Genomic DNA, 18,980 nt, shown 5'->3' with positions numbered 1-18,980 from the left:
CTGTCCTTGGGCTCAGGATGGCTACTTAGAAGAGTTTTGCTTTTGCCAGCCCCAGCCAGGTAACTGAAATGTCACTGGTCTGAAAACCCAGTGTTAACCTCCAAACCAGGATGTCTGAGGGGGGCACAGACTAGCAGGGCCCCCCACTTTACCCTAGATTTCTTAAAATGAAGCTAAATAAAATTCTACTGCCATGCATTCTATGAATAAAAGATTTGTTTTTCAGGTGTCGATCTTTACAGTACAGTATTTGTCACTGCACTGCACCACACAGGGCCCTGTAAAGGCCTGGAGTGTCACCTCTATGCCATCTGCCCACACAAATTTGTGCTGAAGAATACCAGAGTGCCAGTCCCCGCCAAAGTTCAAGGGCCCCCTGTGCCATCAGGCCACTCCCAACAAGTCACTGCTACTGTCCAACATCCCCGACACAAGACGATAGACAGTAGGACAGTCTGCTAGTAATGCAGGTTTCCAAATGTAAAGAATTTATCACATGACACACATCTGATGAGGCCAGTGGAGAGATGATTTTCATTTGAAGCAGATGCATTCTTCTCCAGGTTAGTGCACCAGGGAAATCAGCCCCCACAGACCATTACTTGCAGAATGGACACTTACGCTCACATTTAAAACTTGATAGCCCTAACACACCCCAACAGCCATCTCTCCAAAACAACGTCTCTCTTCTGTTAGGCAGAGTCGGAGGCATGAAACCATGCAGGTCAACAACTCAGAAGTACTCTTGATATTCAACTTCCTCTCACAGCTACAAAAACTGTGGACATTGAGAATAAAAAGTGAAATCTCATTACATTAACACATACAGACACCCCCCCCAAATTGGATAAAAGGGGCCACACTTTCAATACAGTGATTGTCAAATCTCACTGGCCAGAGTGCATTTAAACAGACTGATGGCTTGTAGGAAATGGGGGGGGGGGTGAATAATGGGAAATAAAAATCTGGATTCAGTCATGTGGGCAAAAGACAACAAAGAAAATGCCAGCTAGCCCAATATATTAATATACCACAGGTGCCAAGGTGAGGTGGGCAGTTAGAAGAAGATGGGATAAACAGCTGTGCTTGTAGAAAGTGCTGCTGTGCACTGCAGTTCCAGTTACTGCTGATTGTTCTTTTATTCACTGCATTCATTTTTAATATTCTGCAAAGTTAAAGCCCTTTTTTTTTTTCATCTGTCACACAGGAACGAAATAATAGTCTGAGTGAATGTCGAAATCTGAGTGCCAGTCACACTAACCTGGCCCACTGATATCATCACTCTGAGCACCAGAGAACGTAAGAAGGCGGCACAGATGTGGAAGTTCAACCAAAAAAAAAAAAAAATGATGGAGGAAGCTGTCCTGCAACTGGATCTGCTGCTTCGCCTTCAAGCAGGAAACTGGACCGCGAGAAAACAGTCCTCCTTATCTTAACGCGTGTTGCTTCTGTAATAGACTGCTTAGGACAAACTGGACAGAATATCGAGTTAGGGCTCCAATTCTTTGCACTATTCTCAACAGCCGAGTTGAAGCTGATCAAGTGTGGTGAGGTCACGTTATGGAACTGGATTCATGGATCAAACTCTGACATCTTGTGCATAATCTAAGAATGGGAGCAGCGGCAAGACAGCAAGTGGATTTGTGACCCTGATCCTTCTTTGAAGAGATCTTTAACAGCAGAAATATTAGAGGGGATATTGGGATGTGATGAGAGCAAAGCACCTAAACATCCGAATTTAAAAAAGAAATAAAAAATCGCTGTCTGCTTGAGTGGGGTGGGTGTCTAGTCAAGTTGTAAATTGTTGAGCTCACAAGAGGAATGTAAACCCAAAACCAATGAATGACAACATGCCTGTGATACTGAATGTAAACCAACCACTAATCCCACTTTATTTGTTTAGCTTTTTTTTTTTTTACCAGTTTTATTTTTGGAAACCTGCCTTTGTTATTGATGAAGTATGACGTTTTATTCTTGACTTTTTGTTCTGAGAATGTATGCTTATATGTTTTATGTGTAGGGGGCAAAGGGAGCATGTGGTGCAGCAGTCAGCGTTCACGAGGCTGTCCTGAGCCCTGCGAGCGGCCTGCCCTACTGCTGCTGCAGCGTTTAGTTAAGTAGCATATTGGCATACGTGGAAACAGGGCTTAGTGCTTTATAATAGAAACGGCTAACAAAACAGTTACAAAAGAAAATGAAACCTGAAGAACAGTTACTTCTAACAGGTAATATAAAACAGTAGAAATGAGAATCAAAGTTGTATGCTTAATAAACTAGAACTGTAGTCTGCTGGTCAGAGAGAAGAGGACAAATGAAAAACTCCTGTTGGTGGGATGCTAGCGAAAATAAAACTGCAGGGGTTCCAAGGCCAAAAGAAAGGCCACCCCCACACAAAGCAGATTCGAGTATTTATCTAGTTACATTTGGAAGGGGGTCTACCCCCCCATTACTGCCCCATCTATGTGGGACATGACAACGTCTACAAATGGCATGATCTCAAAGGAGGTGACTGCCCAAAAGTGCTCGACTCGTGACTGCATATCCACTATTAACCTGTAGATACAATCTCTTTGGTGTTGCTTTCATAGCCGCTCTTTACTATGCTGTACAGTGTATTGTTTATAACCGTATAACATTAAGGATGTATACTGTATTTAACAACAAAAAAAAAAACATTAAAACCAAATGTTACACTGTGAATAAAATTGCAGTTAAAACCATTCCCATCCTGGGCCAACAAGATTATGAAATACTGTGGTAATGTGTGATATTACAAAAATAAAAGTTCCATCACAGCCCAAATGTTCAGTTTCATTCTTACCTGTGACGGGGGCACTGAAGCTCACCTTCCACTGGATGTTCATGCCAGCTGTCCAGAACGTTGGTGGCTTGGTACAGAGTTATACAAGGCAGCAGCATAAGGACTTCAATTCTTCCTTTAAAAATATTTCAGGCACACTAAACGCCTCCACACAACTTGTGTGCCGTTTCTTAAAGTAAATAAGAGGATGCTGCACTGCTGGGGTTTACACTACTACAGGATAAAATCAAAATGGACACACGTGGTGTAAATGCTGCACATACAGAAATATCCTAGGGTTGTATGTAGAACATTGATGCATTCACTTTCTCAGTCATTAAATTGTTTTGTGTTCTTCAAAACTATAAAAACTTTCTGCCTTTTTAAATTCATTACAATCCTCAGTAATGAAAATTAAGCACACGGATGTCAATTCAAGCAACCCGCTATTATCAGGTGCCATGCAGTTTAATTTAATATTAGAGGACGGCACACTGTGAGATGAGTGAGGGATCTCAGTTTTACCTTCCAGTACACTTTATGAACACCGTTCACGAATTGGTGAAAGTCCAAATAACTGGGTGTGGCGATAGACTAGCGATTTTATAACAAATGACCCAAACATGGTCACTGCACTAAACCAATAATACAGCAAAATAGTTATGACGAAAGGATAATAGAAGAAGGATATAAGCAAGTATATATACAAGATGTCCCATGACAGATTCCTGCAAGTTCAAATAAACATAACCAGTTGCAGTGCGGTCTTAACATTGCACTTTTAATCATTCAAAGTATGTACAGTATACATTTTTGGGTCAGCCTGTGTGTGTGTGTGTGTATGTGAGCAAAACACATGCAAGAACATCACAATGCTGCCAGAAGGAAAGTTCAACCAGACACACATTTCATTGTGAGAGCTGGCTGAATCGTGGACCTCAAATGAAAACGCCATTAACAGACATTTGGACGTGACGTAACGTGAAGGTTTCCCCCCAACCCCAAAAACATATTAGACAAGCAAGACTGTGTCTGTGTGTGTGATTGTGACGCACTGGCACCCCATGTGTCCTGAACCAGTTCTCATGGGCACCACCACCACCAACCCTCAATTACAGCTTTTACCTGAGCAAAATGGGTTTGAGAATGGATGGATGGATGGATGACGATACCTGTCTGTGTTACCCTCACATTAAATTAAACAGACATTGCTGGTCCGACTGACAGGTTTGTAGCTTACACACTATAAATATATTAATAATTACTGAAGTACCTTTGCAATGAGCCCTCCAATATGGGTCAACTTTGGCTTGCAAATTCTCAGCTGTCTGTCTGTCCTGCATAATGAAACAAAGCAAATGGGGCCTGTAAAGAGAGACATTCTATAAGAAAGCGTAACATTTACAGTGACCGGGCCAAAATGGTCACCTTTTCTTATTAATAACTAGAAAGTGTTTCAAAACCTCTTAATACAAATACCATATTTATAAGCACGACTTGCAAAGGCCAAGTTACCAGATGAGTGTAGAAGATATAAAGGCACAGAGTGACTTTTAATGGTGGAGCTACGCTGCCTAGATAATACTGCACATGCACAATGTCACATCTGCTTAAGTAGGAAAACAATTCCAAGGAGAAATCTATAAATCAAAACATAGTTTCCAAAGTCAACATGATGAGAATTCACACGATCAACAAGTGGCATAAATTTGTTAACTTACTGTCATTTTCTCCACTCTTACTGGGTGATTTCAGATTTTGTAACTGTTGAGGTATTTATTTCAATGTGACTGGTGAGGAGCCACTGGTGATGGAAACGTCAAGGTAAGCCTTGTGGCTTTTGATAAGCCCATAACATCTTCAGAACGGTGTTTGCTCCTTCCTTCTGCACAAGGCTAGTAGACACTTTGCCAAATTGACTAATGGCTGCTATTGGCATAAATAGTCGTTCAGCGGTGCCTTACAGGAGGAGAACATCCATCCATCCATCCATTTTCCAACCCGCTGAAACCGAACACAGGGTCACGGGGGCCTGCTGGAGCCAATCACAGCCAACACAGGGCACAAGGCAGGAAACAATCCCGGGCAGGGTGCCAACCCACCACAGGACACACACACACAAACACCCACACACCAAGCACACACTATGGCCAATTTAGAATCGCCAATCCACCTAACCTGCATGTCTTTGGACTGTGGGAGGAAACCGGAGCGCCCGGAGGAAACCCACACAGACACGGGGAGAACATGCAAACTCCACGCAGGGAGGACCCGGGAAGCGAACCCGGATCTCCTAACTGCGAGGCAGCAGCGCTACCCACTACGCCACCGTGCCGCCCTAGGAGGAGAACATGTAAAGTTTAATTTACCAAATACATCGTCATTTCAAGTTGTTGCAAATCTGGACTAAGTTGTATTGATCAGGAAAACAAAATGTGACAATGTATTATTAAAAATACTTTTTAAGCAGAGGAATGTATAAAAATGTACAAGACATTCTATATGCATACATAAAGGACGCACAAACACTTGAAGGGGAGATATCTGCTGGCCAAGGGTTCTCTAACATGGACAAACTGCAGATACGCACAGCACACGCTGCCCTGCAGTTACAAATCATTTAAAGCACAACAACACAGGAGAGCTGATTTCACTACACAACGGAGATCTGTAATGGCAGCGTCTTTTTAAATGTACTCATCTCTTAAACAGTCAAGTCGCTAATTCTTAGGTCTTACTGGACTCAATTGTTAGGTCTGACTTCTGTTTTTCTTATTTGTGCTCTTAATCTTTTAATCGGTTGTTCACACTTTAGCAAAGCTGTGTATCAACATTGCACCAAGAGGGCCTGTTTAGGTCCATCACCCTCTAGCAGGCTCACTGCCATTTTGGTAAATGCACATTATTTGCACTGAACAGGATGGCGTTCTATACCAACACATCTCGCTATACTGAAACTTTGACAAGAAATTATTTTTGCAGACAGCGCAACAGGGGAATCATGATAGAATAGTGATCTGTAAACAGATATTCTTGAGCAGAACTTACAGTAGTTTTACTGAATTCCATAAAAGAGCTCATTTAGAAGCCCCAGTGCGGACTCCAAGACTCAAGACTGAAAGAAAAGGCGGCCAATTAAAACAAATGAGTGTCTGATTAAGAGAATGGCTACAATGAAAACACCACACTTACCGGCACTCTTCGGTGAGTGAGCGCAGACACTCGGCCCGACAGCATCACTTCACAAAGCACACCGTCCTCGACGTCATGGAATTCTACAGCATACTCTTTTTTTTTACAGCGCATCATCTTTTTTAGAGTGAAATATTTCTAAATGATTCTCATGTTTGGTAAATATCTGGATGCGCCTTTGTTTTGATAACCAATGAGTCTCCTCATCCGACAAACTTTTTTTTTCTTCTTATTTATTCGTAGTAAAAACATTAAAGAGTTAAAAACACGGGCTGCTGGGTGCGAGGATGACGTGATCGTGAAATGTAACTTTGATCAAATGCAGACTCTGTAGACGCCATTTAGCTCACTGCACACACTGTCAGTTTTCAGAAACTTTTTACATTTTAGTTTCCTTTGCTATTTTTTGTTATGTGTGGACTGAAACTGTGTCAACAATGCATGATTTGAAATATATTTCACATTTATTATATGCACTTTAAAATCTGAAAAATATTACACATTTTAAAATGTCACTTTTTATTGAGTCTAATTAAAAACCTTAATGGTAAAGTAAATAAGAATGTGTGCCATGAGTGCATTAGGTTGTTATGCCAGGTCTCATCTCTAGAGCTCAACACGTGTAGTCACTCGACCCAACAGCACAGCGAGCAAAGGTCCATCTTTCCATGGCTTTTTGCCCTTCTCGTTTTCACCGTGTACTCACACACAAGTCTGATTATGAGACAGAAGTCTACAGGTGGTAGACGTTACCCTTTGAGAGTACAAGATAAGGTAATTGCTTCTTCTTTTAAAGCCTTCCTTGCAGTCTTCAAAATGTCTTCATGTGTTCAGTGTGGAGGCCTGCTCTGCATTGTTAGCTTGAATGCCTCGAACACCATCCATGGCAATGGTGTAAAAACAAAAAGATTGTGCAATATGAGGGGCAAATATCACCTCCATGGTTCTGAGAATGTTGCCCAAGTGCCAAAGATGATTTGTCAACTGTGGAAAACGATCCTGCACAGATAAGTGTGTCCGACTCACCATCAGTCTGATTAAAACCTGACTTGACCACGTTAATCCCAAAGCTGGCAAAACTTTCTTCTCCAGTATCCTGCAGAATACCAAATAAGACAGAAATGGTCAACTGTTTGGCAGCTGCTAAACTACCAACACCTTCCAGAAGAAAGTAAACAAAAATAAGCAAGTCGATAATACAAAGACCTTATATGTTCTGTTATGGATGGCTAACACATATAGAAAATATAAATTACAAGAACTGTAGAGGACTTTACATTTGTTTTAGCTGTCCACTGACAGACCTCACACATCCCATGTGGCACTTACAGAGCACCAAAATGGTACACACTGTCCGCTGGGCCCTCCTATAGAGTGTAGTATGCGGTGATGTCCAGTGCTACCCCTCAATCCACGGGTGAAACGTTCCAATGCCTACCGTGGATGCTGGAGACCACGGAGAGTAGCAAACTGTACCCATCAGTCATTTATCATTTACATACACACCAATGATAAAGTTTAATTGATATATTATGCACAATAAATTACCAACATTAATTAATAATACATTGTACATTATTATACTTGTGCTTACTCTGTCTCAAAGTCTGTCATTTTAGATGAACTTTTAAGTGACAATGGAGCAATGAACTGATATCTTGTAAAAATGTTTGTAAGCAGTGTGTGTTACATTTATTTTTTATAAAATATCTTTAGTGCCTTTAAGCCTTCAGTGGGTACTCTTAGGCTTTTCCATTCTTCATTGCTTTCACTAATGGGACGCACTTCATGGCTTCTCTTAGGCTCTGAAGAACTGCCAGCATCACTACATGTGCTTTAGCACTCTGGGGCCATTATTAAGAAAAATGAAGGGCTAATTTCACAGCAACATTGCAATAATGCGGCAACAAATGTGGACAGCGAGAACATTAAAGGCTTGTTTATATTGCGTTTGACGCATCACCACAACGAAAATGATATCAGGCCCAGATGTAGACCCCCAGAGTGCTGCTGGCTCGCGTTGCATTTTTGCCACACCCTGTGCACGGAATGCAGTGGTCATTTATTTCTGAGATGTATCCATTTCATATTTTTGGGCCATGGCAAATCATAGATAACTGAAACTGCAGAAACTAAATCTGTGGGTTCTACTGTAAATTGTGCGAGTCACCCATAGAATTCAGAATTCAATTCAGAGTTTTGCACTGTGACAAGTTTATGATTATAGCCATCTTCTACATTTATGATTTATAAATGAGGAAAATGATAGCACACCACAATTATGAAAAAAAAATAATCTTAACTTCAGAAATTCCAAACTTCTCAAATAGAACCACTTACAGTGCATTCAGAAATGATTCACCCCTTTAATGTTTTTCAAATTTTGTTCCAGTTATGCCTGTTGATTTTAATGCATTTAAATTTTTTTCTGTATTGACTAGCATAATAAATTCCAAATAAATACTAAAATACAAAGTTGCATTATTTACAAAATATACCAAACTAAAAAGAAGTTATATTATTGCTCCAGGGGCACTGTACAACGGCTGACCCTGTGCTCGGACTCCCAAAGGCCACGTGAAAAGACAGTTTACCCTTGGGGATTAATGCAGTATACCAGATACCAAATATTAACAAAAATCTTTGCCATCCTCAACACCCAACAATTCTGTAATAACTTCACCCCAACAAAACTTTGTTTATAGTACTTGAGTAGCAATAAAAGCTGCTGAGGTCTTGCTGGGTATATCTGTATGAACTTTGAACATCTCGATTTTGGAATTTCTGCCCATTCTTCAATACACTTTTGCTCCAGCTGAGCCAGATTATATGGTCAGCTTCAGTTGAGAACAATGTTCAGGTCTTACCATAGCTTTTTAATTAAATTCAGCTCTGGCTTGGCCTTTCCTGAATATTAACCACATTTTTATGCCACTTCTATGTAGTTTTTGCCATGTGCTTTGGGTCATTATTATACTGTAAAATGAATCCTCACAATGAATGCCGATCTCCTGTTGACTAAACAAGGATTTACCCGGATCTGGTTCCATCCATTGTCACAGATGACTGGGGTCATTACCTGGACGGGATGCCTGGAGGGACCGGAAAGGGACAGTAACAGCTTCCGGGGCACAAGGGGGCAGCCGCCCTCGATAAAAAGAGGACCACAGGAAAGGGACAAAGAGGTTTTGACCTGTTGGGAACCGTGGCCACCGCCAGGGGGTGCTTTAAGCCTCATGGGACCTGGGGAACTGTCACTTCCACCACACCAGGCAAGATGGCGGATGAACCTGCCAGAGACGCCCAGAGTGCTTCCAGGGCAAAGGGCAACACTTCAGCCACACCAGGAAGTGTGGCCGGAAGATCGTATTCAGCCACCTGTAGCACATCCGGGCAGGAATAAAAGGAACCGCATCCTAACAGTCGGAGAGCCGGAGTCGGGAGTGGGAGAAGGACAAAGCTCCCAGGAGGAGAGTAGAGGCGGCCAAGGACTGAGACAGAGTTTATTTAAGGGTGATTATTGCTGTGCGCATTGTGTGCTGTGTGACACTGTGTTTATTAATGAAGAATAAACGTGTGCTTTTTGACTGGTGGTGTCCGGGCAAGTCTCACACCATGTTACCCTTGTTGATAAGCTTTCCACTTCCTCCAGCCAAAAAGAAACCGCAAGGACAGACAGTGTCTTCACCGCCATACCTGACATAGTGTTGGTCAATGGTTGGTGTTACAGTATCTTGGTAATGGACTGTAACTAGTTTGTGCCAAACATAACATTTTGCTTTAGGCCAACTGAGCTTTATTCTCATCAGACAATAACAATTTCTTCCACAACAGTTTCACATGCCTTCACATTTTGTCACGTCTTCTAACAAACTCATGTGTAAGTTAATATTGGCCTTTCTCATAATTGGCTTCTTTCTAGAAACTCTCCCAAAGAGATCAAATCTGTGAAACAATGAAGAGATCTAGATAGCTTCTCCCATTTCAGACAAAGAACTGTGCAATCCTGTCAGTGCTGTAAATGAGCTCTTCTTCACTTCCCTGACAACTGCCCTTCTCCAGCTGCTCAATTTGGGAGAATGGCCTGATCTTGGTAAAGTGTGGATTATGCCGCGTTTTTAACATTTTGTTACAGTGGATTTCATGGTGCTCCGACGAAGGTCAAAAGTATTGCCAAACTGTTTATAACCTTCTTTAGCTTTTTTAAAACAGCCCAAAGGACAGCAGGTTTGATTTGAGCTGCTGTTTTAGTCATTTAGTCAAATTGAAAAAAGCTGGGATGGTATTGAAAATGCATATAAAAATAGAAAGCAGGGATTTCAAAATTCACTTTGACCCGTAATCCATCACAAACAGTATAAAAAACAAGATATTTAAATGTTTAGCCTTTTTTATAAATTTTTATAAATTGCATCCACTCTGACTACAGAAAGCTTGCATACATTTCAAAAAAGTTGGGATGGGCAGGTAGGGCCAAGAATGAGTAAAAAAATAAATAAATAAAATAATGATGTTAACACATGATGTTCAACAGGGGATTGTAATCCTGCTTTGGTATAACAGCTTCATACAGGAAAAGCCTAGTCCTTTAGGAGCAAAGATGGGCTATGGATCCCCAGTTCTCGCACAAATATGTGAGAAAATCGTTCAAAAGTTTAAAAAACAATGTTTGTTAAAAACAGACTAGAAGGCATTTGGGTATTTCACCCTCAACAATACATGGTATACTTAAAAGATTCACGGAATCTTGAAATTTCGGTGCGCAAAAGGCAAGGGTGCAAACCTAAGCTGACTGAATGAGATATTCAGTCCCTCTGATGGCACAGCATCAAGAAGTGTCATTCATCAATAAGTGTGATATCATCACATGAGCTCTCCAGTACTTTGGAAAACCTTTAGTAACACTGTACATAGTTACATACGCTGAGACATCTGGTCTATCACACAGTGGAAAGTGTATTGTGGTCGGAAGAATCAATATTTCAGGTCCTTTTTCGAAGAAATGCATATCATGCTATCTTCAAACCAAAGAAGAAAAGTACATTCTAGACTGTTACCAGCTACAAGTTCTGAAGGCAGCATCCGTGATGTTTTGATGGTATGTCAATGTCTTGGGCAAGGGTGACCTGCCAAACAGTACATACAGACTGGAGAAACATATGCTGCCTTCAGGTCAACAGCTCTTCCATGGACACCCATACCCATTTCAGCAAGACAATGCAAAACTACATTAAGAGCGCATTACAAATGCATGGCTGCAAAAGAAGACGGTGAAGGAGAATGTGTGGCAAAGTTTGAAACACAAAATGCAACAACCAGAACCCCAAACTGTTGTATACCTAAGGTTTGTTTGCAAGAAGAACGGGACAAAATGACACCTGAAACACTCAATAAATTGATGTCTTCAAGACCTAAACATTTATTAAGTGTTGTGAGAAGGAAAGACAACATTACAAAGTGGCACATTCATTACTGTCCACACTTTCTTTGGAATAAATATTATAACATGTAGTAAGTAATATCAAAAAAGTGTATTTTTGAAAAAATAGTTGTAACATCACATAATGGGATATTATATTGTTTTCAGGTTAAATATTTCCTACTCACTGCTTTCAGTTTTTATTTTTATTTTCCATACAGTCCCAACTTTTACCAAGTATATTTAATGTGATCTCTTAAGAAAACTGAATATGCCACCCAAGCTAGGGGATTAAAACAAAGAGTGTAAGAAAAAAACTGAAAAATGTGATAAGTTCTTTTAATTGCAAACACATCTACATACTGTAGTTTATTTCATTTTAGCATTATGAAGAACAACTTCCACTCAGGTATAAAAAAATCCCATGTAAATACTTTAATTTGAATTTTGAAAAATAATTAACGGAGAACTACTTTCTGAAGGCACAGCACAGCTTTGGTTTATAGATGCTTACTCTGAATGTCCCATTTGTTCAGTTAGTACTTGCCTACATGCTTTCAGTGGCATTATGTAAATGTAAGATGCTACCACAGACTGAGTTATTTATTTAGACAAGGCAGGCCTATCAAATAAAGTGTCCATTCCCTGAGCATGTTTAATTTACAATTACTGCTCAAAATAACAGCATGTCCGTTTTACATATGGATTACTTCTAACAGTCCTCTTAAAACAAGTTGAACAGGAAACTATGCAGAGTGGACATATTGTAGCAGAATTGAGCATCTTGATTCTGAGGCTGTATGTCTACACATCTATTCTACAATCAATGCTTTTCTCTGCTTGTGTCCTTTTCCCTTTTTGCAACTTCGTTACAATCCCATTCTATCCAATATCTGTATTTGTTTACTGCAGGATTTCAAAAGGAGGTGCCTATTCTGACAATACTAGGGACAAGGAAGTTACCAGTCAACAGCAGGGCACAACTACACTCATTAACTCCAGGCCATTTTAGAATTGCCAATTAAGATAACTCTGCAGATTCTGTGATATGAAAGGAAAATAGAAGAGCTCTGAGAAAAATCCAAAACTAGGTAACCAGCCACATTCTTGTGTCAGTTATTTACTGTAGGCCTCTTCCTAATACAACAAACCTGTTTTCCGAATTTATAGACTAAATTACATCCATTTATTTACACAACTGCTTTTCCACAACATCACAGTTTCTCTATAAAACAACGTCCACTAAGATTGCATATACTTTCTTACTATGAACAACTAACATGGCAGCACTTTTGGTCTATAGAAGATACAGATTTGCAAAAACTATCAAGCAACACTTAAATTCTACATAAAAAGGCAGTGAGGATTTAACAAAAAAAAAAAAAAAGTGTTGTATGGCATCACCTTCTCCTAGTCAGAATTCTTCATTAGCTGACTCTTCTTTATCAAACTAGGTCTTTAAATATATTAACATGTAATCAGTCTTGCTAGGAAGCTGACATACAACAAATTTCCAAATAGCCATTATTTATTTTCCTATGCAGAAATCAAAGTAGTGTACAATACAGAAAAAAAATAGGAATGACTCTCGACACTCCCAAGTTATCTAATAGCTTGAAGCATTTACCACAAGGAAAGTTGAATTTATTACGTTAATCTATTAAACGAAGAAATATTTCTGTCTGGAACAAATGCCCCCAAGAAAGATAAAATCCCCTGTATTAACAGGAGTGTTCATTTTTAGTAAATGTAATCTTTAAAATGACACGTGTTTGAGTACAACAGTGTATAGTGAGAGACCTGCATATTAACTTACCCAAAGCTGCCTTCCATCAACCTCGATTCATCCACTGCAGCCGTAACCTAACACAAAATATGTTAACAACACGTAAACAATTCAGTAGGAGAGAAGTAAATATGTTTACAGGCACAGAGACATTCTGATCTAATCAGATGACAGCAGGCACCTTGTGAGGGTCCTCTTTATAATATTAATCTTCATTTTAAAGGCACTTGGAATAGATATGGACAGTATATGTGCATTTCTCTGTGCAGCATCTAACTGATAGACTTTTTTGTGTGAATGTGTTTCAAACACTCAAGAAGACATGACCTCTGAAGACCAGCACAGTGCTTACAATATGGTCTGGCCCTACTCTGTGTGAACGTTGCATAATTTTCCTGTATCTGCATGGGCTCCCTGCCACCCAACAAGTACTTCTGTTTTTTCTGTTGTACTAGGTTAGATTCACTGACCATTGTAAACTGAAACAATGTAAGAACTGTAATTGCTTGAGGTCATAACCAGCACAGATTTTTATGCTATGCCAGTTGCTGCTAGAATATGTTCGTATTCCCTAAGACAATCCATAACAATGTTATAAAATAAATAAATGATTGTACAATACTCCAAGAATGAGTTGCCATGAATGTGTTGTTTCACAGGCTTTTATAAGGAACTACATGTGGTGGCTATTTGAACTGCTATAACTCTTTACTCATTCAGTCACAACATTTTTTATTCCACTTGATTTTGTGCAAGGTGTATACTGTAAATAATATATTAACTGGGGATCCAATAAGCCTAGAATAGTCTTTGGAACAGGTACATACAGCACTACAATATGCTTTTTATGGAAGGATCAATTATTTATAAAAAGTGAAGAATGCTTTCAAATGGATTTATACACATCATTGGGGAAAAGAACTGCACTTATTAAAGTATAACTTATAACTTATGTTATTTAAAAGTACACATTTTCTTAAAAACTCACATGTATTAAACTCTAACTTGTTTTAAGTATTGTTGCAAAATCCTAACTCATATCAGAATCACACCATTTTGCCTAGCTAGCCTATATTGGCTTTAAAATCAAAAACACATTACAACCTTTAAAGCCAAGAAAACAATAAGATGCACAATTTATATGTACTAGGAATGAGTTGAACATAGTCTTCATTAAGCCATTTACTGTATCTGTCTACAAGCAATTTACTCAATATAGGAATATCACTTAAGTAACAAACGTACATGACCAAATGGGGGTTGGTGGCAACATAAAAAGTAAGTGATGGTCACCAAACACATAGTGTCTTTCAAAATACCAACTGCCAACTAGCAAAAACATATACAATGGATTTTTTTAATTTAGTATTGGAAGATGATGAACAGTCCCTCTAATCTCCACAGTGTATTCCCTGTGTAAATGTGAAAAACATAAAATAAAGAACACACCTTTCTTACTATTTGAAATTCATGCAACACTACTCTCATTAAACTGCCATTCCACTTTGCAAGATCTCTTTTCTGCCTCCCCGAAAAGTTATTTTGAGTTAAGTATTTAAAAGTAGACTTAACATTCACCCTTTCCCTGAAGCACTAAATACATATAAAACGCACAACTATTTCTGATTGTTATCCTTACTTCATTTATTCTTTCAGATATAATGGCAAGATTTAACAACTTACTACATTTCTAAATGTAGCAAAATATAAATATGTATTTTGTATTATAAAGCATATCACAATACTGTAATTGGCATTCTGAACAAGCACTCAAACAAAATTAATAACTTGTGGGAGAAACTCAGTAGGGTTGTAAAAAAGCAACAAACTAAATGAAAAGTTAATAATTATCCAATCATCTTCTCCCCCTCGCTTATCTAGTTCAGGGTCCATTGGGATCCACGGTCTGTCTCAGGAGTAAGACGGTGTTCATCCTCATTCTGCCCACAGGGCACAGACTTTCACATAAATGTACAGTATCTTGTTGTGATAAGAGGGTAATTGATAAACATTGTGAAGCAAGGCTTTTAATGAAAGAGATTATCAAATAATAAAAGACTGTCTGAAATGCATACACAATAAAATCTAGTACACCTAGAGATCAAAATTAAAGATTACATTAGATATAAATAACACTTCATATAGTTCCTAATACTTCAAATGTTTCCCTTGTGGTAACTGCATCATTTTACATTTACTTTATAGCACCTTGTCAGCTCGCTTTGGCATACCTGGTTGACACACACAATAGGTGTCTTGAAACTGCTGCTGAGGTTATGCAATGTTGCCCCCAATGTCTTCAGGTGTTTGGCTTTGACAATGGCATCTTTTGCTTCAAATTCACAGCGAAAAAGAGCTGCCACAGAGTCAAGCACAACTAGACGTACCAACCCCCGGGACATTAAAATTGGTATTCTTTTGGAAACGCACATATTCAACGACTCCTGCAGGGGACAAAAATAAATAAATAAATAAATAAATAAAAACACATGAAGTGAAAGCGTAAGCTTCCAAATATGCGCTATCACTTACATGAACAGATCTTTGCACTGGACTTTTGCATTCACATTCTCAGACTAAAATTGTGTAGACCATATTAGTAATAATTTTCAACATGTTCAGTTAATTTGCCATAAATGATAGATCTTTCCCAAACAACTAAATCGTACTCTTAAAACAAATAAAACTCATGAACGGATTGGTACTTTTCCCACATCCCTCCAATGATTTACTTATATGAACATAAACATTTCAATAAATCTTACCTGAGAACTACCTGTGTTGAGTCAACAGATCATATTCACCCCTTGTCTGCGTAAGATTTTCTATAGGTACCATGATTTTCCTCTCAAACTTGACAGCCAATACAAATTTTCTTGTTGCTCTATGAAATAATTCTAATGAAGTCTAAACCATAGTAAAGTCAGTGGGTTCCGTATTTGTGTACTGTTTGGCTTAAAGTAGACAATTAATTCCAAAATGTTTAATTATGGTTTTGAAACCTTCCAAAAACTCTTCAAAACAACAAGCACTTACAATAACCTTTTCAGAGGGCACATGAGATCTCTTGAGATCATCACATCATGTATATATAATACGTTACCGTGGCTGTTTGTTTGTCTGTCCAGGATCTTAAATCACCTGTAGCTCGCAAATCCATTTGACCTATTGACCTGAAATTTAGTACACATATACTACGTGATGTCTACTATTCGTACAATGATTGACCTCCAAGGTTATTCCTCTTTTTAATTTTATTGTAGAATCATCATGCGGCACATGCATACAGGCGCCGTTCTCATCCCTACCACCTTTCGCCGTCACTTCCCCTACCTCTTCATATCTTAAATCATTCTTGAAGCAGATTGAAGACTTGAGTGCCAGCTTAAGTGAAAAATTAAAGAAAACATACTAAGTAATTGCAACACAAACACTGACTTAATCAGTTTTAACGCAAAAGATGCTGACAAAAGAAGAGATGAAGCGGGTCACTAGGGTGGAGAAAGAAGAGCTGCTCAGGAAGCAGCAAGCACATCAACCTCTGAGCAAACGAATGCTAAACATACAGAGAAAGAGAATGAAAACTAGGAATGCTCAAGTCAAGTGTATTCACTTCGCATTATCATGCAGTGCGCTGTTACTGGTTACTTTATATTAGACAGTCTACCAAATATTTTAGCACCTACTGTAGTTATGCTTGCTTTGTTGACTGAACTAATAAACCTTGTAGTTCACTAACTTTATTATACTTTATTTCCTTATGTGTGCCTCATTTATGCAAAATAATCAACAGAAATAGATATAAATCCTTCGATGCAAAAGCATGTAGTTATGATTAAACAGGACATACAAACATAACTTAATACGTTTAAGTCAAAAATAAAACACTCCAACACACCATTAATGCTTCACAAGAGGGACAATGGCAGCATTGAAGGACATCACTATCATGCAAAATCAGCAGGACATATTATCTGACAAAGTGGCTGATCTTAGATGGCTGCAATGTAATATTCTGATCTGTAAGGTTCGGATCCTGTTGGTTTTATTAAGTCCCAGTCAATAAGCTTTGTTGCTTTCGTTTCAAGAATGACATACTTAAGTAATATAGATTCATCATATGTACTCTCCCAATTCTTAACTGACATCACTACTTTGTTGGGTAAAGCATCCAGGAAGTAGCAAGTAATTTTTTTACCCATTTTTCCTTTGTACACCAAAAAGAGATTCAACACAGACTTGTTAAAAAATGATCAGCTTACTGCTTAGTTCAAAACAAATTTGAAAGGTGAATAAAAAATGACATTACAGATCACAATCAGGGGGTTATTAACGGATTCATCACTAACTACTCAATCTCTTTTGTCTATCCTGCTAGGCAATCCAAAATAGAAAATATCCCACATTTAAGCTAAGCTCTCAGCTTTGGAACAACTACTCCCTCTACTGCACAATTCAAAGTTTAAAATTTTAATCTCAGCAAAACATAAATAAATTATTTATTGAAAAAATGGGCTGAATTTAAATTGCATAGAACTTACATGTGAATTCATTCATTATCATCATGTCCTAGTACTACAGTGCATCCGGAAAGTCTTCACAGCGCATCACTTTTTCCACATTTTGTTATGTTACAGCCTTATTCCAAAATGGATTAAATTCATTTTTTTTCCTCAGAATTCTACACACAACACCCCATAATGACAACGTGAAAAAAGTTTACTTGAGGTTTTTTCAAATTTATTAAAAATAAAAAAACTGAGAAATCACATGTCCATAAGTATTCACAGCCTTTGCTCAATACTTTGTCGATGCACCTTTGGCAGCAATTACAGCCTCAAGTCTTTTTGAATATAATGCCACAAGCTTGGCACACCTATCCTTGGCCAGTTTCGCCCATTCCTCTTTGCAGCACCTCTCAAGCTCCATCAGGTTGGATGGGAAGCGTCGGCGCACAGCCATTTTAAGATCTCTCCAGAGATGTTCAATCGGATTCAAGTCTGGGCTCTGGCTGGGCCACTCAAGGACATTCACAGAGTTGTCCTGAAGCCACTCCTTTGATATCTTGGCTGTGTGCTTAGGGTCGTTGTCCTGCTGAAAGATGAACCGTCGCCCCAGTCTGAGGTCAAGAGTGCTCTGGAGCAGGCTTTCATCCAGGATATCTCTGTACATTGCTGCAGTCATCTTTCCCTTTATCCTGACTAATCTCCCAGTTCCTGCCGCTGAAAGACATCCCCACAGCATGATGCTGCCACCACCATGCTTCACTGTAGGGATGGTATTGGCCTGGTGATGACCAGTGCCTGGTTTCCTCCAAACGTGATGCCTGGCATTCACACCAAAGAGTTCAATCTTTGTCTCATCAGACCAGAGAATTTTCTTTCTCATGGTCTGAGAGTCCTTCAGGTGCCTTTTGGCAAACTCCAGGCGGGTTGCCATGTGCCTTTTACTAAGGAGTGGCTTCCACTCTACCATACAGGCCTGATTGGTGGATTTCTGCAGAGATGGTTGTCCTTCTGGAAGGTTCTCCTCTCTACACAGAGGACCTCTGGAGCTCTGACAGAGTGACCATCGGGTTCTTGGTCACCTCTCTGACTAAGGCCCTTCTCCCCCGTTCGCTCAGTTTAGATGGCTGGCCAGCTCTAGGAAGAGTCCTGGTGGTTTCAAACTTCTTCCACTTACGGATGATGGAGGCCACTGTGCTCATTGGGACCTTCAAAGCAGCAGAAATTTTTCTGTAACCTTCCCCAGATTTGTGCCTCGAGACAATCCTGTCTCGGAGG

The 18,980-nt window shown here is 39.3% G+C and overlaps 2 protein-coding genes across 3 annotated transcripts in view; one reads left to right on the top strand and one right to left on the bottom strand.

Annotated features, from left to right (window-relative positions):
* The window catches only part of klc1a (kinesin light chain 1a), a 90,503-nt gene extending 87,701 nt beyond the window's left edge, over positions 1-2,802 (top strand). For both annotated transcript variants that reach the window (XM_028822354.2, XM_028822355.2), the window contains one exon: positions 1,208-2,802. In XM_028822354.2, coding sequence (XP_028678187.1) covers positions 1,208-1,273 — 66 coding nt within the window. In that variant the 3' untranslated portion in view covers positions 1,274-2,802. The remainder of the gene's footprint in view (positions 1-1,207) is intronic.
* Positions 2,803-6,255: 3,453 nt separating this feature from the next.
* The window catches only part of xrcc3 (X-ray repair complementing defective repair in Chinese hamster cells 3), a 32,093-nt gene continuing 19,368 nt past the window's right edge, over positions 6,256-18,980 (bottom strand). Inside the window, exons 5-7 of the mRNA XM_028822358.2 lie at positions 15,429-15,641; positions 13,228-13,274; positions 6,256-7,088 (exon numbers count right to left, since the gene is read on the bottom strand). Of these exons, the coding sequence (XP_028678191.1) occupies positions 6,815-7,088; positions 13,228-13,274; positions 15,429-15,641 (534 nt within the window). The 3' untranslated portion in view covers positions 6,256-6,814. The remainder of the gene's footprint in view (positions 7,089-13,227; positions 13,275-15,428; positions 15,642-18,980) is intronic.

Source organism: Erpetoichthys calabaricus, chromosome 16 (assembly GCF_900747795.2).
Source record: "Erpetoichthys calabaricus chromosome 16, fErpCal1.3, whole genome shotgun sequence".
Classification (NCBI taxonomy): Eukaryota; Metazoa; Chordata; class Cladistia; order Polypteriformes; family Polypteridae; genus Erpetoichthys; species Erpetoichthys calabaricus.
Note: the sequence above shows the minus strand (reverse complement) of the source record. Positions and strands in the feature narration are given on the sequence as shown.